Source organism: Acomys minous (assembly GCF_964271855.1).
Source record: "Acomys minous genome assembly, chromosome: 20".
Taxonomy (NCBI): Eukaryota; Metazoa; Chordata; class Mammalia; order Rodentia; family Muridae; genus Acomys; species Acomys minous.
The window spans coordinates 23,896,350-23,921,580 of record NC_140502.1 but is presented as its reverse complement, the minus strand read 5'-3'; the positions used below and the strand labels follow the sequence as shown (position 1 = coordinate 23,921,580).

Genomic DNA, 25,231 nt, shown 5'->3' with positions numbered 1-25,231 from the left:
GGATTTTTCTTCCCACCTCAGGGTCCTAGGTAAAGAAACAGGTATTTTGTACGGTGAGTACTGAAAAGGATTATCGCTCCTGCATTAGGGAGGGTTGGGGTTGGGGCCTGATGACTGAGATATCATTTTTTTTAAAATTACAGGTCCTGCGTCGCTGACGGCACAGTCTTGGGGTTCCGAAGCAAAGGACTGACCCAGTCAGAGAGACGCGATGTCAGGTGAGTCAAGGGCAGGGGCCAGGCTTGGGTGCAGAAGGCTGAGGCTGGTCCAGCACGGGAAGTGTCCAGATTCTCTCGGGGTTCCACAGCGAGATCCCACGGGGCCACAGATTGCTTTCTCCCCATCTTTCCAATCTTGTGGTACTGTGTTGTCACTTTCTGTTTCTTTGGTTTCCTGTGTAAGGATTGCACCGCTGAGCCACGCTGCAGGCGGCTTTTCATTATTTGAACTAACCACCGGTATGTGTCTGTGGGTGGGGGATCTCGCGTGTTCCTGGAGACCAGATGAGGGTGCGGGATCCCTGCGTCAGAATCTTGGGTGCTGGGACCCAACTGAACTTCTTTGCAAGAACAAGGTGAGATCTATACTGGTCCTCTTAGAGCTAAGGTTGTGGACTGGCTCATGTGGGTGCTGGGAGAAGAATTGGGGTCCTCTGTAAGAGCAGCAAGGGCTCTAAACTGCAGAGTCATCTCTACAGTCCCATAAAATCATAAAAAAAGCACATTTGTCCAGGTGGTAGCACATGCCTCTAACCCCAGCACTCCCAAGGCGACGGATGCAAATCTCTGTGTTTGAGGCCAGGCTGGTCTGCAGAGCTGGTTCCAGGACAGCCAGGGCTACAGAAAGAAACCCTATCCCAGCACACATGCACACGCACACTTTTCCTTCTCCTGCATCGCAATTTTAAGAACAGTTGTAATAGCTGTTGGCATCTATTAATTGTAGAAAATAATGAGTTTGATGTTTTTATACACATTGGATCATATTTTCTCCTTAATTAAAGTATTCAAGACACTGTCCACCTCTCTAATTGTTCTTCCATTTTTCTTTTTCTTTCTTTCTCTTTCCCTGTATTGATGTGGGGGAGACAGTTTCTGTGTAGCCCTGAGTGTCCTGGTACTTTTTTGTGGACCACACTAGCCGTTTCTTTCTGTCTTTCTTTCTTTCTGTCTTTCTTTCTTTCTTTCGACAGGGTTTTCTCTGTGTAGTCTTGGCTGATGTGGACACACTTTGTAGACCAGGCTGGCCTCAAACACACAGCGATCCGCCTGCCTCTGCCTCCTGAGTGCTGGGATTAAAGACATGCTCCACCACACCTGTCTCTTCAAACTTGCATAGATTCACCTGCCTCTGCTTCCTGAGTGCTGAGGTTAACCTTTAAGTTACCACAATGCCTTGCTAATATTATTATTGTTAGTTTACCTGCCTCAGTGGAGAGGAATGTGGGCTTTGTGAGTCTGGCTTAATTAGCTGAACAGAATGGTCTCCAGGTCCACCCTGTTGCCTGCACACACCACAGTTTGCTCTGCCTTGTCACTGAATACAGCTTCCCAGTGCGTTAGACCTCAGTTTGTTCATCCCCTGACTCACTGATGGACATCTAGGCCGATTCTGCCTCTTGGCTGCTGTGAGTAAGGCCACAGTCAACATGTGTGCTCAGGTAACTGTCTGGCCTTCTGATTTCAGTGCCACAGTCAACATGTGTGCTCAGGTACCCTCTGGCCTTCTGATTTCAGTTTTTCCAGATACATGCTGAGGGGTGGTACCCATGGATCAGATGATAATTCTAATTTTTCTTTCTGAGTAAATCCACAGTAGTGTCTGTAGTGGTCACATTCTTTTCTATGTTCACTGGTAGTGTAAGTAGGAATAAATTTCCCGCTGATCCTCACCTTAATTTTCCTTTCTAAATCCTCCCTTCTTTCTTTCCTTCTTTCTTTTAGATTATTGGCCAGGTGTGGTGGCACATATATTTAATTCTAGTGCTTGGGAGGCAGAGGCAGGAGGATTTGTATGAGTTCCAGGTCACCCAGAACTACAGTGAGTAGACACATGACTCACAGTGGTCTGTCCTCCTCTGGCTCCAAAGCAAGGGCCTTAAAGGTGTCTCCTCCCATCACAGGCTGGGCAAGCGGGGGTTTCTAGGGTTTGGAATTAGGGTGATACTTCTAGCTCTTTGTGGGAACCAGGCCCGACTGGGCTGCCTGCCTGTCTTGCTGTTTCATGTCCTGTTTCTAGCAGCTTCCATGTCTGTGGTTATGTTGGTTAGCTAGTCATGTTTACTGCTCTGAGAACGCACCCCTCTCCTCCTGTGGGCCATCACGTCTTGAGGGATTTCACCTGCGAGAGGCATTCCTGTTTTGCTGCCTATAAAAAGGCTCTTTGGACACTGAATAAAAGCTGCTGCTGTTGAGGCTGGAGAGATGGCTCAGCGGTTAAGAGTACCGTCTGCTCTTCCAGAGGTCCTGAGTTCAATTCCCAGCAACCACATGGTGGCTCACAGCCATCTATTGTGAGATCTGGTGCCCTCTTCTGGTGTGCAAGTGGACATGCAGGCAGAGCACTGTATATGTGATAAATAAATCTTTAAAAAAAAAAAAAGAAAGCTGCTGCTGCTGCTACTGCGACCCGCTGTTTTATTGTGTGTTAAATCCGCAGTCCCTTGCCCTTGATGGGCATCGAGGTGGGCCGGTTGCAACAGCTCTTGTAATCTAGCAAACAAACAAACACCCCCCACTCCCACCCCCAGCCCCAAGAAATCAAACCCTCTGGGTGTGCCCAGTTGCTTGGGTTTTGGTTAATTCTAGATGTAATCAAGTCATCACATAACATTATCAGTACTTTTCTACATATGAGTGTTTGCCTGCATCTCTGTCTGTGTACCATGTATGTGATGTGCCCAAGGAGGTCAGAGGGCGTCAGGTCCTGTGCACACAGAGTCATGCATGGTTCTGAGGCACTTGTAGGTGCTGGGAAGCAAACTGGGCTCCTCTGCAAGAGCAGCAAGTGGCTCAGTTGGTGGGGTGTTTGCTTCTCTCCAGCACCAAATTGTATTATTCTTAACTATGGTAACACTGGCCCCTGCCTCTTGCTTGCTGAGATTAAAGGAGTGTGGTATTGTAAAACTCACTGTTTTTTACTTTTTAAATTGTTTTTAATTTTTAAAAATGTTCATGACTTTTAAAAAGGATTTCTTAATTTCTTATGTATATAGTGCTCTGCCTGCATGTCCACCTGCCAGCCAGAAGAGGGCACCAGGTCACTTTATTGATGGTTGTGAGTCACCCTGTGGTTGCAGGGAATTGAACTCAGGACCTCTGGAAGAGCAGACAGTACTCTTAATCCCTGAGCCATCTTTTTCAGCCCTAAACTAGGAATTTAAATTTTTTTTTCTTTAAAATTGAACCAAACAGCCGGGCGTGGTTGCGCACGCTTTTAATCCCGGCACTCGGGAGGCAGAGGCAGGCGGATTGCTGTGAGTTCAAGACCAGCCTGGTCTACAAAGCGAGTCCAGGACAGCCAGGGCTACACAGAGAAACCCTGTCTCGAAAAACCAAAAAAAAAAAAAAAAAATTGAACCAAACAAAAAGAAACTTATGTTTTTTGGGAAATAACATTTAAGGATAGAATGCTGCCTACTGTATTGTTTATAAATAAAAAATCTTTGTATAGTTGAAAACACAAAAACAAAACCAAAAATGAATGAAAATGTTCTAGTCTTATTTATTTATTGGTTTTTCAAGGCAAGATTTCTCTGTGTAGCCCTGGCTAACCTGGAAATCGCTCTGTAAGAAAAAGCCAGCCTCCAACTCACAGAGATCTGCCTGCCTCTGCCTCTGGTGTGCTGGGATTAAAGGTGTGAGCCAACACCTCCTGGACCTAAATATGTTTCATTGTCTCTGTCTCTGTCTGTGTCTGTCTGTCTGTCTGTCTGTCTGTCTCTCTCTCTCTCCTTCTCTCTCTCTCTCTCTCTCTCTCTCTCTCTCTCTCTCTGTGTCTGTCTGTGTCTGATTGTCTGTTTATCTGAACACAGGTATACATGGAAGCCAGAGGCATCAGATCCTCTGAGGTTGGAGTTCTGAGCAGTTGTGAGTGCCTCCATGGGATTCTGGCAACTTCAGTTAGATGCTCTGCAAGAGCAGTAGACACTCTCCACTGCTGGGCCATCTTTCCAGCCCCTTTAAAGGCTTATTTTATTGCCAAGTATGTGCTCATTGGCTTGTCTCTGTGTGGAGATGTACTTGTGAGCACAGGCATTTGAAGAGGCCACAGGTGCCGGATTCCATGGAGCTGGGGATATGGAGGCTGTCAGTGCCCTAGTATGGGAAGTGCACTTGTGTGCCCTGGTAAAGCAGTGTGCACTTGGAACTGCCGGCCATCTCTCCAGGCCTATTTTTTAAAAATCATGTTTCTTGTTTTTTTTGATGTGATAATACTTTCTCTTTACTACTGTTTTAACTGAAAAAATCTTCAAGTGTGTGTGTGTGTGTGTGTGTGTGTGTGTGTGTGTGTAGAGCTGTGAGTGTCAGTCTTTGGCTTCTACCTGTTTGAGAAACGGTGTCTGGTTTGCTGCTGTGTACATCAGGATAGCCAGCCTGAGAGTTGTCAGTTCTTTGCCCTCCACCTCTCATGTCTAGAAGTGCTTGGGCCACACATGGATCCGCACACTGTATCCGTGTGTATATAGGTTCTGAGGACACTCCCACATTGTGACACTCCCCAGTTCCCTCTATTTTATTTAACAAAATTAATTGTATTTGGACATTTTAATGTGGGGGGGGGGCTGTATTCTGAGTGTCCCTGGAGACCAGAAGAGGGTTAGGGATCCCTGAGTCAGAAGTCATGGGTGCTGGGAACCACACGGGACTCGTTTCCAAGAGCAGAACACGATCTATACTGGGGCCCTTGGAGCTAAATGTTGTGAACAGGTTCATGTGGGAGCTGGGGACAGAACTGAGGTCATCTGTAAGAGCAGCCAGGGCTCTTAGCCACAGAGCCATCTCTACAGTCCCATGAGATATTCAATGTACCCTTAAAAATATATTTAGCCAGGTGGTGGTGGCACAAGCCTTTAATCCCAGCACTTGGGAGGCAGAAGCAGGCAAATCTCTTGAGTTCGAGGCCAGACTGGTGAATTAAGGCCACAGTCCAATTGGGTGTTCATGGAACCCTCTGGCATTCATATTTGGTTTTTTTGGATATATGCTGAAGGATGGGACAGCTGCATCATATGGGAATTCTTATTTCATGTCTTGAATTTCCATACTGGTTTCCTGAGTGGTCACACTAATTTACATTTCCTTTGATACTGTAAACATGAGGGTCCTTCCTCCAGTCCTCACAAGGCTGTGTTCTTCCTTCCTTCTTTTCTTTCTTTCTTTCAGATTATTAATAGGGAGTGGTGGTATATATTTTTAATTCTGGTGCTTGGATGCAGCGGCAGGAAGGTCTGTGTGAGTTCCAGGTCAGCTGGAACTACAGAGAGTGGTCACACAGAATTCCAACACATCTGTCTGCCTCTGGCTTCAGCATGAAGAAATTAAAGATGTGTTCTAGCCCCAGCTGACCAGTACGGGTTTTCTTTTCTTTCTTTCTTTCTTTCTTTCTTTCTTTCTTTCTTTCTTTCTTTCTTTCTGTCCTTTCTTTCTATCTTTCTTTCTGAGAACTGGGTTTCTGTGTGCTGCTTTGTCTATACTAGAACAGTTTCTTCGACCAGTCTGGCCTCCAATTCAAAGATATCCACCTGCCTCTGCCTCCCCTAGTGCAGGAATTTAAGGTATGTACTACCTCACCCAGCTCAATGTGGGTGTCCAAACTCAATGGAACTGGATTTAGGGTGGCTTTTGTATTTCTAAGAGCATCTTTAATTGGAGCATTAAACAGCCACCAGCAAAATCCAAGAGAGTCCAGGCTCTTTTTCATGTGTGAGTTTGTGTGTGTGTGTGTATGTATGTATGTGTGTGTGTGTGTGTGTGTGTAAGCATGCGTGTGTACACTAGGATGTTTTTCATTTGGCAAAGAACATGGGCCCACAGGAGGTCACTCCTCTCTGGTAATGGACAAACAACACCTGTTCTCTGACAAGTCTGGTCCCAGGGGACACACACAACACACATTCTCACAAGCCTGTTTCACATCCCAACCTTGGGATCAAACCAAAAACATGTTTGCATTCACTACAAGTCAGAGGTAAGGTATGACCAGTTTTCACAAGAACCCAGAGCAGCCCGTGCAAGAGCAAGTGAGCTCCGGAAGGTACTACAGTAGAGCTCTGGGTACGGTAGAGTTTGGTGTAGCTGAGTGCGGCGGCCATCAGAGGCAGGTTTCCCAAGCAGAGCAATATAGTGATAAGCAGAGAGAGGCCAGATTGAAGCCCTGAGCTAGCAGAGGCCTTTTGAGCCACAACAGCTGACTGGAACCAGCCAGTGTTCAGAGAGAAGCAGAAAGGGTGAGCTTATTCAGCAATAAGTCTCAGAGGCTGAAAACATTGTAGGTTTAGCTTAGCAAATGGAGGATGAAAGCTGCAGCCTTCAAGGTCAGGGTGTGCAGAAGGTGAGACTGTTTGGAGGCTCGAAGCTTCCAGCCTAGGCTTGGGGTAGTTATATATAAACTCTCTGGGACCCGCCCAAGCCATGTGCTCCTAAAGCTTGTGTACAGCTCGCATCTCATGCCACAGCTCAGGAGAGAAAAAATAACTTTCCCAAGCCTGGTCCACAGAACAAGCAGGGCTACACAGAGAACGCTGTCATACCAAAAAACAAACAAACAAACAAACAACCCAAACCAACCAAAACCAAAACAAAACCCAACAACATTAACAAATTTTAATGTAAAGTGGTGGCTACGGTTTAGCTTGGCATAGTAAACAGTTTAAGAATGAAAGTGCTCTTGCCTCTTCCCTCCACAGGCCAGCTCCAACTCTGGAATTCTCTTTCATATTAAGTGATGAACAACTCAGAGCACTGGAACACGCCTTCCGCAGGAACATGGTTCCAGATAATGAGGAAATTCAGGAATTGGCATCAAGGCTCCACCTTGATGTCACCATGGTGCAGGTTTGTGTATGGAGCATCTCTCAGGGTCGTCACTTAGTCCATGGTTTCCTGTGGGCTTTGTTTTGTTCTTGTCTCTTAATGTTTTAAAATGATCCATGTGTATGTGTGCACACCTCCTTCTGTGTATGTGCAGCAAACATGCCTGGTGCCTGAGGACGCTAGAGGAGGCTGTCGTTTCCCATGGAGGCAGAGTTGCAGGTGCTGGGTGCTGGGAATGGAACCCGGGTTTTCTGTGAGAACAGCAAGTGCGCTTAACCACCAAGCCATCTCTCGAGTTCCACTGCCTTTTGCTTTCATGAGAGAACAGCTGACATATCCAAGGCTGCTCTTTCCTTTGTTTGGGACAGAGTTTCTGTGTGTAGCCTTGCTTGTCTGGGATTCACTCTGTAGACCAGGATGGCCTCAACTTGATAGTGTTACTTCTTCCTCTGGGATCTCGGTGCTTGGATGAATGGTGAGGGCTGTTGTTCCTTGCACTGTGTTTTCTTTAAACACATCCTGTTATTGACAGAGGTATTGTTCAGGAATGGATTCCTCAAAGGAATGGGTGGTTTATTTTCACAACCACTCACTTTTTGTTATAAGCTAAGGCTCCCTAGAGGGTTATAAATACAAGATCTCCATTGTGAATGTAGGCCTGGCTCTAAGCTCACAGGGCTAAATGGCTTTTTCTTCCTTCCTTCTTGTCTTTTTTGTTCCTTTTTATGTTTTCTTTTTTTGAGACAGGTTTCCTCAGTGTATCTTTGACTGCCTTGGCCTACAGAGTGAATTCTATAACAGCCGGGGTAACACAGAGAAACCTTGGATCGAAACACAAAAACAAAACCATATATATCTAACTGTGCATATTAAATATATAAATTAAGCACCTTTAAAAATTTGAATGATTTCTAAAAAAATATTCAATACTACTCTTTCTTTTCAGATGTGGTTTAATTATCATCAAGAGCAAGCGCTGCCCTGGAGAGGATGTGATGAGTGTAATTTGTCTCTGGTAGCATTCACTGTGGTGATTGAAATGGGAGGAGCATCACACAACTAGGCTGTTCCAGTGAGGTGTGCATCATGCATCCAAGCCAGGCAAATGAGAAGAGCACCAACCAGCCAGCCCATGCCAGTGAGTGGTGATTCATCCAGCCAGGCCTTGCCAGAGACGGTTAGGATCACCCATCTTGGCCAGGCTATTGACACAATAACCAACCAACTAGACCATGCCAGTGACGGGTGAATCATCCAGCCAGGTCATGCCAGTGAGGGATGCAGCATCCAGCCAGGCCTTTCCTGTGACTGTTAGATCACCCAACCTGGTCACAGTATTGACACAAGCACCAACCAACCAGGTCTAGCAACCACCTGCAACTCTGCCTCCATGGGAAAGGACAGCCTCCTGTAGCATCCTCAGGCACCAGGCATGTTTGCTGCACATACAGAGAAGGAGGTGTGCACACATACACATGGATCATTTTAAAACATTAAATGACAAGAACAAAAACAAAGCCCACAGGAAACCCTGGACTAGGTGATGACCCTGAGAGACGCTCCAAACACAAACCTCCACCGTGGTGACATAAAGCTGGAGTTTTGAAGCCAGTTTCTGGATTTCATCTGGTCTGGAAACATGTTTCTGAGGAAGGCATGTTGCAATGCCCTGGTTTGTTCACGACTATGACAGGGAATGTCCGATTTTGTTGTGGCTGTCCTGATGAGGGACCAGACAGGAGCACTTTCATTCTCAAATTGATTACTACACAGAACTAAACCATAGCCACCACTTTAATTATCATCCAGAGGAAGTGCTGAATTTACCTTCCAGCAAGGCCATGCCAGTGACAGCTGAATCATCCATCCAGTCGATGCCAGAGATGGATGCATCGTCCAGCCAGGCCATGTAAGAGATGGATGCATCTTCCAGCCAGGCTGCACCAAATACCGTAGCTTCTCCCAAGTAAGCTAAGAGATGTAGAGGAGGACTATGCAAGCAAGCGGAAGAGCGTGAGGTCACAGCACCTGACACTCAAGGAGAAGGAGAAGCAAAGGAAGAGAAAGGACAGGGTCCAGCGAAGAGAATAAAGCCAGGGCCTGCTGCCTGGCCTGGGAGGAAGAGCACCTGACAGTGGGTAATAGGTTCATTATCACGGTCACCTTTGTGCTCGACTTTAAAGGCATCGTTGTCTCGATGTGGGATTATTTGGGGGGATACTACTGCTTAACAAATAAAGGAGAATTTATTGAATATTGGACTCCATACTAACTATTCATGGTAATAAGAAAGTGGCAAAATATGGGGATTGAATCTAAGTCTGAGAAGTCTTGTGTGAAAGGAAGGTTCTTAGTCAAAGTGCCCAAGCTTAAAACCAAAATACTTTTGAATGAAAAACTGTCTCCCACACGTCTCTTTAAGAGAGACTCCTCTTCTCACCCACAGACAAAGGCAGCTTCCTGTGGGCACATGGGAGATAAAGGGAAAGGACTTAACACGACCAGGTTGGCTGCTGCTTGTGGCCTGACTCTCACAGAGCAATGGTGGCTCCAGAGGCGGCTTGGTTAGAAACTGGAACCGAGAGGCCAGGAAACTTACACATAGACGTGGGGAAAGAATTTAGGCATCTAAATTAAATAATAGAGACTGCTATGGTCTCTCTCCAAGGTGCCATGGCACAGGACACTTGGACTTTCTCTGATTTTGTTTTGGTTGCTGTCATGGACCAGGTTGCATGGTGGGTAATGGTGATCATAGTTTTCCATGCTTTCTCTACAGAAGATCAGGGAGAGACGGGGGAGAAAGCCAAGGGATGGAACACTAAGGCACAGGCAGGCAAAATGGAGGAAGGAACAAAACTCTTCCTGATAGAGAATGGAAACTTGACAGCAGCTGCAGCTCAGGGCTGTCTGGATACAAGATGCCTGTCAGCTGTTTCTGGAAAGGGCCCAGCTAAATGCTGTAACAACCACTAAATTCAAAAAAGTATGCACAGGGCTGCTATGTCACAGTATGAGATGGGAAAACTGGCCCCAAACTTAGACTTTTCTTTTGTTTCCCATTACTATGGGAAGAGTTTATTAAAATACACATTTCCAAGACAAAATGTAAATCTACATGCTTATATTTAGATGTGTACATGTATATAGTAACCCTAAATAAAGCATTTGCAAGCAATGCTAACATCCTGGTGACATGCTTCCAAAGACTTAATTGCTTTTTTTTTTTTTTTTTTTTTTTGGTTTTTCCAGGCAGGGTTTCTCTGTGTAGCCTTGGCTGTCCTGGACCCGCTCTGTAGACCAGGCTGGCCTCGAACTCACAGCGATCCGCCTGCCTCTGCCTCCCGAGTGCTGGGAATAAAGGCGTGAGCCACCACGTCCGGCTATCAAAGACTTAACTGCTTTAAAGATCCATGTTATAAAGTCACTTAAGTAAAAGGCAAAAATGAAGAATTAACATGATCTTTGCAGTGTCAGTATTACTCCAAAAAAACTTCCTATTCCCTTTAGAATAAAGCCATGCATTTGTTCATTCTAGAATGACATGTAAGAGGACAGTGCTGTCACTATAAAGGACTCACAAACCACGCTGTATATCCCGTGAGGTCCATACCCACTGAACATAAGCAGCAGCGATGGTCCATAGTGCATGTCTGTGTGGCCTTGGCTGTCCTGGACTCACCTTGTAGACCAGGCTAGCCTCGAACTCACAGCGATCCGCCTGCCTCTGCCTCCTGAGTGCTGGCACAGAGACTCACCTGCTGTAGTGTGATTTAGGGAAAGAAAAAAAAAGTGGAATTGACACAGACATGTTAATAGATTAACAAGGTTTCCCTAAACAAAACTTTATCCTCCACATAGAATCAAATCTGCCAACCACCTGTGGCAGGTAAGGGGCCTCAGCATCACCGTCATTAGCACACATGGAAAGCTGAAACTCTGGAACATGTATTACCCTCAGCTGCAGAGTTTATCAAGGTTTTATTCTAAAATCCTTTGCAGGGTTTGCAGGACATGATGGCACAGCCTTTAATCCCAGCCTTCTATTAATTTCTCCACTGCTGAGGCTAAAGTGTGGAGTCTCCAGCATACTAGGCTGGGTATGCTATTGTGGAGATATAACCCCAGCCCCTCACAGGTCCCTATCACTGAGCCACAACCCCAACTCCTCACCAGGGAGTCTAGGAAGGGGCTCCCCACTGAGCCATGTCCCTTCCCCCTCCCTGGGGGAGTCTAGGGAGGTGCTCTACCACTGAGCCACTCCCCCAGGCTGTCAGTGTGGGATCTAGGAAAATCCTCTGCCCCTGAGCAGAGCCTTGAAGGCAGATCCTGAACTAGTGCAGCACTAAAGCAAGAAAGGCCATGTCCTGAGAAACGGCCTTTCCCCTCAAGGAAATACACCTTGTTACATAGATGGCTTATATATGCACTTGTGTACACACACACACACACACACACACACACACACACACACACATCTATAATAGGGTCTTAGGACCTCTTCTGGGATGCAGATATCCATGCAATTACAGCATTCATAAACACAAAATAAATATATAAACATTCTTTTGTTAAGAGTCGCAGTACAACACACTAGGCTCTGCCACTGTCTCTAGACACTAAATAGAGGTGAGGCTGGGATTTAACAAAGACACATTGGGCAGCCTGAGCTCAAGGGTGGAAACCCACCCTCTGGGTATCAACATACTAGTTTTAAAGTTTTCAGTGTGTGTGTGTGTGTGCACTTAAGTGTTTATATGATTCATCAGTTTAGCAAGGTGTATTTGCTTCAGGGGAAAAGCAGTTTCTCAGGAGATGGCCTTTCTTTCTTTAGTTCTGGGCTTGTTTGAGATCTACTTTCAAGGCTCTGCTGTTCCTCAAAGTCACAGTGACTTCAGGCTTAGGACAATGAATGGCGATTTGCAGATCCCATTTGGAGGGCTGTGTAGTGAGACCCTGTTTCAGGAAGCCTAACACTTGTCAGGTGATGGTGATGGAAGCCTTTAATGCCAGCACTCAGGAGGAAGAGTCAGGGGGACCTCTGTGAGGCTGAGGCCAGCCTGGTCTACAGAGCCAATTCTAGGACATCTAGAATTACACAGAGAGACCATCTGCTTTAAAAATAAAAAAGCCCAAACAAACAAACAAAACCTGTTGTTTTGGGTAACATGTGTGTAGAGCCTGCAGCTCTGTAAGAAGACCCTGATTTGGATCCCAGCATCCACATGGTGGTGGCTCATGGTTGTTTGTAATTTCATTCCCAGGGGATCCCGTGCCCTCTGTGGGCACCAGAACACAGGGCACACACAGAGACTCAGACACACATAGAAAGTAGCAGCTGGTGGAGCTGCCAGAGACTGAGGTGAATCATCACGGGCTTCAGTTTTCCCAAGAAAAAAGTTCTCTTGGGCTCTTGTGGCTGTGCCCACTAGGTTGCCTCCCCACCTCAGCAACCGCTGCCCTGTGTCCACAGGCTGTGGGGGAAGCGTTCTGAATTCCACCATCATGTCTGTCTTTGGGATATTAGTTGCCATTGCCAGAATCTGTACCAAAGGGTCCTCCCATGGCTGTGTTCAAGGCTGCAGAGGCAGTCCCTGCATCTTCCTGTGCCTGTGGCTGAGTTCCTAGGAGACAGGACTGTGGGAAACCAGATTTCAGATTCTTGAAACATATATTATCTGGGCACCTGTCCATCTACTTGATATGTGGATAAATTTCTCTCTCTCTCAGTCTCTGTGTGTGTATGTATGTATATATGCTTATGATTTTTTTAAAAATAGAGTCTCATGTGTGGCTGTCTGTCCTGGAACTCTGTATGTGGACCAATTCTGCTTGGAATACACGGACGTTTCTCTGCATCTGCCTCTCAAGTGCTGGCATTAGAAGTGAGTTCGAGGCCAGCCTGGTCTACAAAGTGAGTCCAGGACAGCCAGCGCTACACAGAGAGACCCTGTCTCAAAAAAACCAAAACCAAACAAACAAACAAAACAGGAAGTGAGCCCTGCGGGGCCTGGCTGTCAGGGTTACTTTAGAAACAGGGGAGCACGCAGCAGGCTGGCTTCAAACATTCAGTGTTGGTGACGCTGGCCTCAAACTGGTTCTTCTACCTCCACATGCAAGATGTTGGGATTCCAGGCCGACACCACTGTGCCTCTTTTGTAACTTTGTTTTCACTCCTGTTGGGGCTCAGGTGAGCTGTATTTTAGTGGCTCCCACTTTCACTGTATGAAGTGACACCTGGAGTCCTAGGTATTGTTTTCACGTTGAAAAACAGAATTTTTTGGCTAAGAGGGTTTTTTGGGGGGGGGGGTTCACCATGTCATGAACTGCCTAAATTCATTTTTTTTTTCTTTCCTTTTCTTTTTTTCTTACTTTCCCCCCATGAGGCATGGTCTCTGTATGTAGCTGTGGCTGTCCTGGAACTCACTTTGTAGATACCTTCTCTTTATTATGTTTTAACTGAAAAAAAAAAATCTTCGACAGAATGTGTGTGTGTGTGTGTGTGTGTGTGTGTGTGTGTGTTGCTGTGAGTGTCAGTCTTTGGCTTCTACCTGTTTGAGAAACGGTGTCTGGTTTGCTGCTGTGTACATCAGGATAGCCAGCCTGAGAGTTGTCCGTTCTTCGGCCTCCACCTCTCATGTCTAGAAGTGCTTGGGCCACACATGGATCCACACACTGTATCCTTGTGTATATAGGTTCTGAGGACCCTCCCACATTGTGACACTCCCCAGTTCCCTCTTACTATTTTATTTAACAAAATTAATTGTATTTGGACATTTTAATGTGTGTGTGTGGGGGGGTTAGATTTCAAGTGTTCCTGGAGACCAGAAGAGTGTAAGGGGTCCCCGAGTCAGAAGTCGTGGGTCCTGGGAACCACACAGGACTCGTTTCCAAGAGCAGAACACGATCTATACTGGGGCCCTTGGAGCTAAATGTTGTGAACAGGTTCCTGTGGGAGCTGGGGACAGAACTGAGGTCATCTGTAAGAGCAGCAGGGCTCTTAGCCACAGAGCCATGTCTACAGTCCCATGAGATATTCAATGTACCCTTAAAAATATATTTAGCCAGGTGGCGGTGGCACACGCCTTTAATCCCAGCACTTGGGAGGCAGAAACAGGCAAACTTCTGAGGTTGAGGCCAGATTGGTCTACAAAGTGAGTCCAGGACACAGAGAAACAACAACAACAACAAAAAGACACGTGTCACCACCCTTTGTCTCCTCTCTGTCTCTCACATTCTCCCTCCCACTCTTCTTTCTTTCCTTTGTTCCTTCTTTCTCCTTTTTGATGTGGGTGAGACAGAGTCTCTCTCTCTTTCTCCTTTTTTAGGGTTTGTTTTTTTTTTCCCGAGACAGGGTTTCTCTGTGTAATCTGTCCTGAACTCGGTTTGTAGACCAGGCTGGCCTTGAACTCCCATAAATCCACCTGCCTCTGCTGGGATTAAAGGTGGGCACCACCACATGCATGCCTGGTGCCTGGGTGGGACACAAGCTCTAAAGCAGTGAGCTCTACTTCCAGAATTACTGAAATTTAGATAAAACCCCAATTCAGCCTAGAATTAGAACTGGCTGCCTTTTATCCCAGCCCTAAGGAGGTAGAGGCAGATGGATCTCTTTGAGTTAAAGGCCAGCAAGGTCTGCAAAGTGACTTCAAGACCAGCCAAGAGATAGAAAAACTCTGTCTGGAAAAAAAAAAACAACAAAAAACCATAAAAACAAGCTCTGTGAGTTTGAAACCAGCCTGCTCTACCAAGCAAGTCCAGAACAGTGAAGGCTACACGGAGAAACCTTGTCTTGACAAACAGAACAAAACAACAATAACAAAACAAACAAAAACCAATTGCAATAAAACCCACCAAGCCCAAACTGGTTCTGTATAGTTTGCAATGGAATAGATTTATCCTCCTGGATTAGGGCGGGGTGGGGAGTGGCCTGAGGATGGAGACACTATAAATGGCCAAGTCCTGCAAGGAGGAGCTCACGGTCTCTGAGGATCCGGAGCATACGACCCATCCAGGAGCAAACCCCAGGGAGGGACACACGGATGCCCCGTGAGTAAAGCGCAGAGCCAGGCTTGGGGTGCAGACGGCTGTGGCTGTGACAAAGATGGGAGGTGTCCAACTTCTCCTGGGGCCCCAAGCTAGGTCCCACGGGGGCCACAGATTTCTTTCTCCCTACCCATCATAACTTCTGGTAGTGTGCTGTCACACGCTGCTTCTTTTTCCTACTGAGTCTAGAGCCCATGGTGTGGCCTGTGTAAGGAGGAGTCCGCGGCTGAGCCGTGCTCCAGCCCTCTGCTCCATATTATAATTAATACCATCTGCTCCATATTATAATTAATACCAGTATGTGTCTGTGAGAGTGGGATATGGCGTCTTCCCGGAGACCAGAAGAGGGTGAGGGGTCCCCGAGGCAGAAGTTGTGGGTGCTGGGAACCACACGGGACTCGTTTCCAAGAGCAGAACACGATCTATACTGGGGCCCTTGGAGCTAAACGTTGTGAACAGGTTCCTGTGGGAGCGGGGGACAGCACTGAGGTCATCTGTAAGAGCAGCCTGGGCTCTTAGTCACAGAGCCATCTCTACAGTCCCATGAGATATTCAATGTACCCTTAAAAATATATTTAGCCAGGTGGTGGTGACACACGCCTTTAATCCCAGCATTTGGGAGGCAGAAGCAGGCAAATCTCTTGAGTTTGAGGCCAGATTGGTCTACAGAGAAACCCTGTCTCTGAACAACCAAAAGAGGAAAAAACAAAACCAAAACAAAACAACGACAACAACAAAAACCCATGTGTCACCATCACTTGTCTCCTCTTTCAGTCTCTCTCTCATCCTCCCCCCCTCTTTTGTTCTTTTTCTCTTTTTTGATGTGGGTGAGACAGAATTTCTCTGTCTGTCTCTCTGTCTCTGTCTCTGTCTTTCTGTCTTTGTCTCTGTCTTTCTGTCTTTGTCTCTGTCTCTCTGTCTCTGTCTCTGTCTCTGTCTCTGTTTCTCTCTCTCTCCCTCCTCTGTGTTTTTTGAGACAGCGTTTCTCTTTGTAATCTATCCTGGCCTCGCTTTGTAGACCAGGCTGAGTTTGAAGTGACATAAATCCGCCTGCCTCTGCCTCCAAGTGCTGGGATTAAAGGTGTGCCCCGCCACGCCCAGTTCGGGACAGAGTCTCTATGTAGCCCTGAGTGTCCTGGAACATCCTCTGTAGACCAGTCTGGCCTACACACACAAATATACATACGTACATACATATGTACACAGAAGCCTGCTTCTGCTTCCTGAGTGCTGGCATTAACCATGCGTGTCACAACGCCCTGCCAACTGACTAGAGGACTGTGTGAAACCAGATTTCAGATTCTGGAAATATATATTATCTGGGCACCTGTCCAGATACGTGGATATGTGGATAAATATATATGTGCCTGCTTGTGTGTACATATGTATGTATGTATGTATGTATATTTATGTGTTTTTTTTTAAAATAGAGTCTCAGTTGGGCGTGGTGGCGCACGCCTTTAATCCCAGCACTCGGGAGGCAGAGGCAGGTGGATCACTGTGAATTCAAGGCCAGCCTGGTCTACAAAGCGAGTCCAGGACAGCCAAGGCTACACAGAGAAACTCTGTCTCGAAAAACCGAAAAATAAAAATAAAATAAAATAAATAAAATAGAGTCTCATGTGTGGCTGTCTGTCCTGGAACTCTGTATGTAGACCAATCCTGCTTGGAATACACAGAGATTCCTCTGCATCTGCCTCTCAAGTGCTGGCGTTAGAAGTGAGCCCTGCAGGGCCTGGCTGTCAGGGTTACTTTAGAAACAGGGGAGCATGCAGCAGGCTGGCTTCAAACATTCAGTGTTGGTGAAGCTGGCCTCAAACTGGTTCTGCTACCTCCACCTGGACGATATTGGGATTACAGGCCCACACCACCATGCCTTTTTTTTTTTTTTTTTTTGTAATTTTGTTTTAACTCTTCTTGGGGCTCAGGTGAGTTGTAGTTTAGAGGCTCCTGATTTCGCTGTATGAAGTAACACCTGGAGTCCTAGGTATTGACTTCACCTTGAAAAACAGATTTTTTTTTTTTTGGCCTAAGAGTGGTTTTTCTGGGTTCACTGTGTTATGAACCTCTTAAATTCATTTTTTTACTTTCTTTCCTTTTTTCTTTTTCTTTTTCCCCCTGAGGCATGGTCTCTGTTTGTAGCCTTGGCTGTCCTGGAACTCAATTTCCTGAGATTAAAGTAGTGTGCTATCATAACACTCAGCATTTTTTATTTTTTAAATTTATTTAAAAATTTTTAAATGTTCACAACTTAAAAAAAAAAAGATTTCCTTGTTTAAGTATACAGTGCTCTGCCTGCATGTACACATGCTGGCCAGAAGAGGGCACCAGATCACTTTATTGATGGCTGTCAGCCACCTTGTAGTTGCTGGGAATTGAACTCAGGACCTCTGGAAGGGCAGCCAGTGATCTTAACCTCTGAGCCATCTCTCCAGACCTAAACTCAGCATTTCAAAATTTTCTTTAATAATCCAACCCAACAAAAAGAAACTCATGTTTTGAGGAAATAGCATTTAAGGATAGAATGCTGCCTACTGTATTATTTATAAATAAACACCCTTTGTACAAATCAAAAACAAAACCAAAAACGAAGGAAAATGTTCTTGTCTCCTCCGTGAACAGGAAAGCCAGTGCGCGATGAAGGATTCTGGACCATAATCAGTCTTGAGCAACACTTGGCACTGCAAGATGCCTTCTACAGGACCATGTTCCCAGACCTACAGGAAATCCAGCAACTGGCCTCAAGACTCCAGCTAAAGGACATGGTAGTGGAGGTTGGTGCCTGGGTGTGTCTCAGGGTAGTCAGCTAGCCCAGGGCCTCCTGTGGGCTTTGCTTTCTTCTAGTCATGTAAAGTTGTAAATTTAGCCGGGCATGGTGGGACATACTTTTAATCCCAGCACTCGGAAGGCAGAGGCAGGTGGATCGCTGTGAGTTCGAGGCCAGTCAGATGTACAGGCTCCACGACAGCCAAGGCTACACAGAGAGACCCTGTCTCAAAAAACAAACAAAAAAAATTGTACATTTTTCATGTGAACGTGTGCATGCTTTCTCTATCTGTGCACCATGTGCATGCCTGGTGCCCAGTGAGGCTAGAAGGGGCTGTCCTATCCCATGGAGGCCGAGGTACAGGTGGTGGATGCTGGGAATGGAACCTGGGTCCTCGGCAAGGTCAGCAAGCGCTCTTAACCACTAAGCCATCTCTCCAGTTCCATCCCCTTTTTATTTCATGAGAGAGTATCTCCCAGATCTAAGGCTAGCCTTTTATTTATTTGTTTTTTGAGGTAGGGCTTCTCTGTGCAGCCTTGGCTGTCCTGGAACTCACTCTGTAGGCTAGGCTGGCCTGGAACCCACAGAAATGTGCCTGCCTCTGCCTCACAATGGCTGGGATTAAAGCATGTGCCAACGTCGCCCGGCTCTAAGACCTGGCTTGATCTCAGGGTCTTCCTGCTGTCACCTCCCAAAGTGCTGCCTTACAGGCATATGCCCATGTTTCACTGTCAATAATGCATTGATATGACTGTATTACGGATGTAGGGTATCACTGTGCAGCCTGGGATGGCCTGGAACTTGCTATGTAGGTCAGGCTGGCTTGTGCCTTTGCCTCCTGAGTGATGGTAGCACAAGTGGCTGCACTTTTTAAAATCAAATAATTCCTGTTTGTTGACCGTGGCGTTGTCCAGGAATGGATGCTAGAGAGGAATGAGCTTTGTCTTTTCTTTTTTTTTTTTTAAAGATGTGGTTATTTATTATGTATACAGTGCTCTGCCTGCATGTACAACCGCAGGCCAGAAGAGGGCGCCAGATCTCATTGTAGATGGCTGTGAGCCACCTTGTGGTTGCTGGGAATAGAACTCAGGACCTCTGGAGGAGCACACAGTGCTCCCAACCTCTGACCCATTTCTCTAGCTCCTGAGTTGTTTATTTGCTTACCCACCAACTTTATTCAGATACACTGAGGCTCCCTAGAGGATTACACATACCAGCTGAGCAGTGTGAAGGCAAACCTGACTTGAGGCCAACAGGGCTCAGTGGGAATCTTTGTTTCTCTCTCTCTCTCCCTTCCTCTCTCCTTCTTTCCTTCCTTCCCTTCTTTTTATTCTTTCTTGCTCTGTTCCCTGCACACTGTGTTTTTCTATTCCTGACGGCCTTGGAACTCACTCTGTAGACCAGTCTGGCCTTGAACTCAGGGATCTACCTGCCTCTGCCTCCTGAATCCAGGATTTAAAGGCATGCCCCACTATGGACTGGCTAGGGCCCTTTCTTAGAGGAGCTGGTTCCTGTCTTCTCCTGTGTTGTATTGATAAAACAAAGCACGTGGGAGTAGGTTGCTTTTTTATTTTTACTATTTATTTATTTATTTTCTATTGCTTCCTTTTATTTGGGACAGAGTCATATTTAGCCTGGGCTAGCCTCACACTTGCATAGCTGAGGATGGCCCTGAACTCCTGTCTCTTCTGCCTCTATTTCCCATGAACTGGGCTACTGGAGTAGGCCACCACACAGGGCTCAGAATATTGTCCTTGACAGTCCAGAGCCATCTTTTCTTACTGTCTTGTGATCTAGGGTGGGAGCACCCTGTCTGCTCCAGCCACTGACAGAGTCTCAAATCATCTACCTCAGGGACCAAGGACAGGGAGGCTGAAGGAGCATATTAAATATCTGTGAGAGATTAGTAACCTGCTTTCTCACCTGAGGATGGGACATTTCTCCTCTGGACTCATCACTTTATTATCCAGCTCTCTGGCTAAAGGTGATGGTGTTAGTTGATGGCCTTGACTTTCAAAAAGTCCTGGGTTCTATCCCTGGTACAGACTATACTGGCCCTGTCTCAAAAACTGAGTGAAAGATAAATGTCTGGGGCTGGGGAGGTGGTTCAGTGGTTAAGGGCAAGGCACTGCAACCAGGTGCACCGAAGCGCAACTAAAAATAACAATGAAAAAATATCTGTGTGACAGCATCCGTGTTATACATTAGCCCTTGGTAGGCAGAGGCAGACACAACTTTGTGTTAGAGGCCAGCTTCGTCTACATAGTGAATTCCAGAACAGACAGGTTTACACAGAGAAACCCTGTCTCAAAAATCAAAAACAGGGAGGCAGAGGCAGGCAGATCGCTGTGAGTTCGGGGCCAGCATGCTCTACAAAGTGAGTCCAGGACAGCCAAGGCCACACAGAGAGACTCTGTCTAGAAAAACCAAAAATAAGAAAAAAACACAAAACAAAACAAAAGCAAAAACAAAACCATATAAAAATTTATTATATATATTAAGTATATAAATTAAAGCTCCTTAAAAATGATGAATCATTTCTTTTTCTTTCCTTTTTTTTGGGGGTGGTGGTTCTCACGACAGGGTTTCTCTGTGTAGCCTTGACTGTCCTGGACTCGCTTTGTAGACCAGTCTGGCCTCAAACTCACAACAATCCACCTGCCTCTGCCTCCCAAGTGCTAGGATTAAAGGCATCTGCCACCACCGCCTAGCTTGATGAATCATTTCTTAAAAAGATGAAAACTATCCTTTCTCTCAGGAATGGTTTAAGTGTTATCGAGACCTAGTGATGACAAATATGACAGAAAATGAGAGGAGTTCATTTCTGAGAATATTCAAGGAGGCCACGCAAATGAGAGGAGCACCCTCCTCCCAGACCATGCCAATGATGGGTGCGTCATCCAACCAGGCCATGACACCGATGACTGCATCACCCAACCAGGCCATGCCAGTTGTGGATGCATCATCCAACCAGGCCATGCCAGTGATGGATGCATCACCCAACCAGGCCATGCCAGTGATGGATGCATCACCCAACCAGGCCATGCCAGTGATGGATGCATCACCCAACCAGGCCATGCCAGTGATGGATGCATCATCCAACCAGACCATGCCACTGATGGAGTCATCATCCAAACAGTCCATGTCAGTGATGGAGACATCATCCAAACTGGCCAAGCTAATGAGAGGAACATCATCCAACCAGACTATGCCAGTTATGGATGCATCATCCAGCTTGGCTGCACCAGAGAGAACAGCATTGTCCACCCAGCCTAAGACACAGAGAGGAACATTATTCAAAGAAGCCAGACCACAGAGAAGAGCATCATCCAACCAGGCCATGCAAGTTATGGATGCTTCATCCAGCCGGGCTGCAGCAGAGACAGTAGCATCAGCCAGCCAGCCTAAGCCAGGGAGAGGAACATTGTTCCGGGCCAAACCACAGAGAAGAGCCTCATCCAAGCAGGCTAAGACAGGGAGAGGAGACCTACACAAGCTAGGGGAAGAGCCTGAGATCCCAGCACCTTTAGGAGAAGGTGCAGGAGAGGAAGAGGATGGACAGAATCCACAGAAGAGAAGAAAGCAAGTGCCTGGGACCTTGGATGGGAGGGAGAGTCACTGATAGTGGGATAATAGGTTAATTATCATGTTCAGCTTTGTGCTTAACTTTTGATGACTCATTGCCTCAATGTGTAATTATCTGGAGGATATTATTGATTAACAATAAAGGAGGTTTTATTAAACATATGACTGAATATTCATTATTAATAGTAATAAAAAAGTGGTTAAACATGGGGCTTGATTTGAGAAGACTTGAGTGAAAGGCAGTCTCTTATCCAAAGAACCGAAGCTGAAAACCGAAGTACGTCTGAATGAAAAACTGTCTCCCACACGTCTCTTTAAGAGAGACTCCTCTTCTCACCCACAGACAAAGGCAGCTTCCTGTGGGCACATGGGAGATAAAGGGAAAGGACTTAACACACCCAGCTTGGCTGCTGCTTCTGGCTTGACTCTCACAGAGCAATGGTGGCTCCAGAGGCGGCGTGGTTAGAAAACAGGAACTGGGAGGCAAGGAATCTTCTAGATGGAGGTGGGGAATGGAATTAGCCATCTAAATGAAGAAACAGGGACTGCTATGGTCTCTCTCCAAGGAGCCATGGCACAGGGCACTTGGACTTTCTCTGACTTTGTTTTGGTTGCTGTCATGGACCAGGTGGCAGTGTGGGTAATTGTGATCATGGTTTTCCATGCTTTCTCTACAGAAGATCAGGGAGAGACAGGGGAGAAAGCCAAGGGATGGAGCACTAAGGCACAGGCAGGCAAAAATGGAGGAAGGAACAAAACTCTTCCTGATAGAGAATGGAAACTTGACAGCAGCGGCAGCTCAGGGCTCTCTGGATACAAGATGCCTGTTAGCTGTTTCTGGAAAGGGCCCAGCTATATGCTGTAACCACTAAATTAAAAAAAAGTATGCACAGGGCTGCTATGTCACAGTATGAGATGGGACAACTGGCCCCAAACTTAGACTTTTCTTTTGTTTCCCATTACTATGGGAAGAGTTTATTAAAATACACATTTCCAAGACAAAATGTAAATCTACATGCTTATATTTAGATGTGTATATATATATAGTAACCCTAAATAAAGCATTTGCAAGCAATGTTAACATCCTGGTGACATGTTTCCAAAGACTTAATTGCTTTTTTTTGTTTGTTTGTTTTTGGTTTTGTTTTTGTTTTTCGAGACAGGGTTTCTCTGTGTAGCCTTGGCTGTCCTGGACTCGCTCTGTAGACCCGGCTGACCTCGAACTCACAGCGATCCACCTGCCTCTGTCTCCCGAGTGCTGGGATTAAAGGCGTGCGCTACCACTCCCGGGTATCAAAGACTTAACTGCTTTAAAGATCCATGTTATAAAGTCACTTAAGTAAAAGGCAAAAACGAAGAATTAACATGATCTTTGCAGTGTCAGTATTACTCAAAAAAAACTTCCTATCCCCTTTAGAATAAAACCATGCATTTGTTCATTCTAGAATGACATGTAAGAGGACAGTGCTGTCACTATAAAGGACTCACAAACCACGCTGTATATCCCGTGAGGTCCATACCCACTGAACATAAGCAGCAGCAATGGTCCCTGGTGCATGTCTGTGTGGCCTTGGCTGTCCTGAACTCACCTTGTAGACCAGGCTGGCCTCAAACTCACAGCGATCCGCCTGCCTCTGCCTCCGGAGTGCTGGGATTAAAGGTGTGTGCCACCACTGCACATCTTTTTCAAGCTCTCTTAACTGTATCACAGATACTCATTTGCTATAGTGTGATTTAGGGAAAGAAAAAAAAAGTGGACTTGGCACAGACATGTTAAGAGGGTAACAAGGTTTCCCTAAACAAAACTTTATCCTCCACATAGAATCCAAATCTGCCAACCACCTGTGGCAGGTAAGGGGCCTCAGCATCACCGTCATTAGCACACGTGGAAAGCTGAAACTCTGGAACATGTATTACCCTCAGCTGCAGAGTTTATCAAGGTTTTATTCTAAAATCCATGGGTTTGCAGGACATGATGGCACAGCCTTTAATCCCAGCCTTCTATTAATTTCTCCTCTGCTGAGGCTAAGGTGTAGAGTCTCCAGCATACTAGGCTGGGTATGCTATTGTGGAGATATAACCCCAGCCCCTCACAGGGCCCTATCACTGAGCCACAACCCCAACTCCTCACCGGGGAGTCTAGGAAGGGGCTCCCCACTGAGCCATGTCCCTTCCCCCTCACTGGGGGAGTCTAGGGAGGTGCTCTACCACTGAGCCACGCCCCCAGGCTGTCAGTGTGGGATCTAGGAAAATCCTCTGCCCCTAAACAGAGCCTTGAAGGCAGATATGGAACTAGTGCAGCACTAAAGCAAGAAAGGCCATGTACTGAGAAACGGCCTTTCCCCTCAAGGAAATACACCTTGTTACATAGATGGCTTATATATGTACTTGTGTACCCACACACACACACACACAGACACACACATACACACACACACACACACACATCTATAATAGGGTCTTAGGACCTCTTCTGGGATGCAGATATCCATGCAATTACAGCATTCATAAACATAAAATAAATATATAAACATTCTTTTGTTAAGAGTCCCAGCACAACATAGTAGGCTCTACCACTGTCTCTAGACACTAAATAGAGGTGAGGCTGGGATTTAACAAAGACACATTGGGCAGCCTGAGCTCAAAGGTGGAAACCCACCCTCTGGGTATCAACATACTAGTTTTAAAGTTTTCAGTGTGTGTGTGTGTGTGTGTGTGCGTGCACTTCAGTGTTTATATGATTCATCAGTTTAGCAACGTGTATTTCCTTCCAGGGAAAAGCAGTTTCTCAGGAGATGGCCTTTCTTTCTTTAGTTCTGGGCTTGTTTGAGATCTACTTTCAAGGCTCTGCTGTTCCTCAAAGTTACAGTGACTTCAGGCTCAGGACAATGAATGGCGATTTGCAGGTCCCATTTGGAGGGCTGTGTAGTGAGACCCTGTTTCAGGAAGCCTAACACTTGTCAGGTGATGGTGGTGGAAACCTTTAGTGCCAGCACTCAGGAGGAAGAGTCAGGGGGACCTCTGTGAGGCTGAGGCCAGCCTGGTCTACAAAGGTAATTCTAGGACATCCAGAAGTACACAGAGAAACCATCTGCTTTAAAAATAAAAAAGCCCAAACAAACAAACAAAACCTGTTGTTTTGGGTGACATGTGTGTAGAGCCTGCAGCTCTGTAAGAAGACCCTGATTTGGATCCCAGCATCCACATGGTGGCTCACGGTGGCTTGTAAATTCAATCCCAGGGGATCCCGTGCCCTCTGTGGGCACCAGAACACAGGACACACACAGAGACTCAGATACACATAGAAAGTAGCAGCTGGTGGAGCTGCCAGAGACTGAGGTGAATCATCATGGGCTTCAGTTTTCCCAAGTAAAAGGTCTCTTGGGGCCCCTGTGGCTGTGCCCACTAGATTGCCTCCCCATCTCAGCAACCGCTGCCCTGGGTCCACAGGCTGTGGGGGAAGCATTCTGAATTCCACCATCATTTCTGTCTTTGGGATATTAGTTGCCATTGCCAAAATCTGTACCAAAGGGTCCTCCCATGGCTGTGTTCAAGGCTGCAGAGGCAGTCCCTGCATCTTCCTGTGCCTGTGGCTGAGTTCCTGGGAGACAGGACTGTGGGAAACCAGATTTCAGATTCTTGAAACATATATTATCTGGGCACCTGTTCATCTACTTGATATGTGGATAAATTTGTATGTATCTCTGTGTGTGTACATATGTATGTATGTTTTATATACTTAGGTATGTATGCTTGTGGTTTTTTTAAAATAGAGTCTCATGTACGGCTGTCTGTCCTG

General features: G+C 46.2%; 2 protein-coding genes across 3 annotated transcripts in view; both read left to right on the top strand.

Annotated features, from left to right (window-relative positions):
* Positions 1–25,231, top strand: part of LOC311591462 (uncharacterized protein) — a 32,964-nt gene continuing 7,733 nt past the window's right edge. The window contains exons 1-3 of one of the 2 annotated variants that reach the window (XR_014777109.1): positions 1–53; positions 144–218; positions 6,908–7,054. The gene's annotated coding sequence lies outside the window, so the exon portion shown is untranslated. Of the gene's footprint in view, positions 54–143; positions 219–6,907; positions 7,055–25,231 lie in introns of those variants that run through there. The other variant, XR_014777108.1, reaches the window with a different exon arrangement.
* LOC311591463 (uncharacterized protein) lies at positions 15,007–21,590 on the top strand. The gene is made up of 3 exons (XM_084771074.1): positions 15,007–15,083; positions 17,703–17,854; positions 20,606–21,590. The coding sequence occupies exons 1-3, from the start codon at positions 15,077–15,079 to the stop codon at positions 21,467–21,469; spliced, it is 1,023 nt and encodes a 340-aa protein (XP_084627200.1). The 5' UTR covers positions 15,007–15,076; the 3' UTR covers positions 21,470–21,590.

Excerpts from the sequence above, each read along its gene's own strand:
- LOC311591463 (XM_084771074.1), top strand. Across the intron at positions 17,855-20,605 it reads TAAAGGACATGGTAGTGGAG|GAATGGTTTAAGTGTTATCG; the intron begins GTTGGTGCCTGG and ends CCTTTCTCTCAG.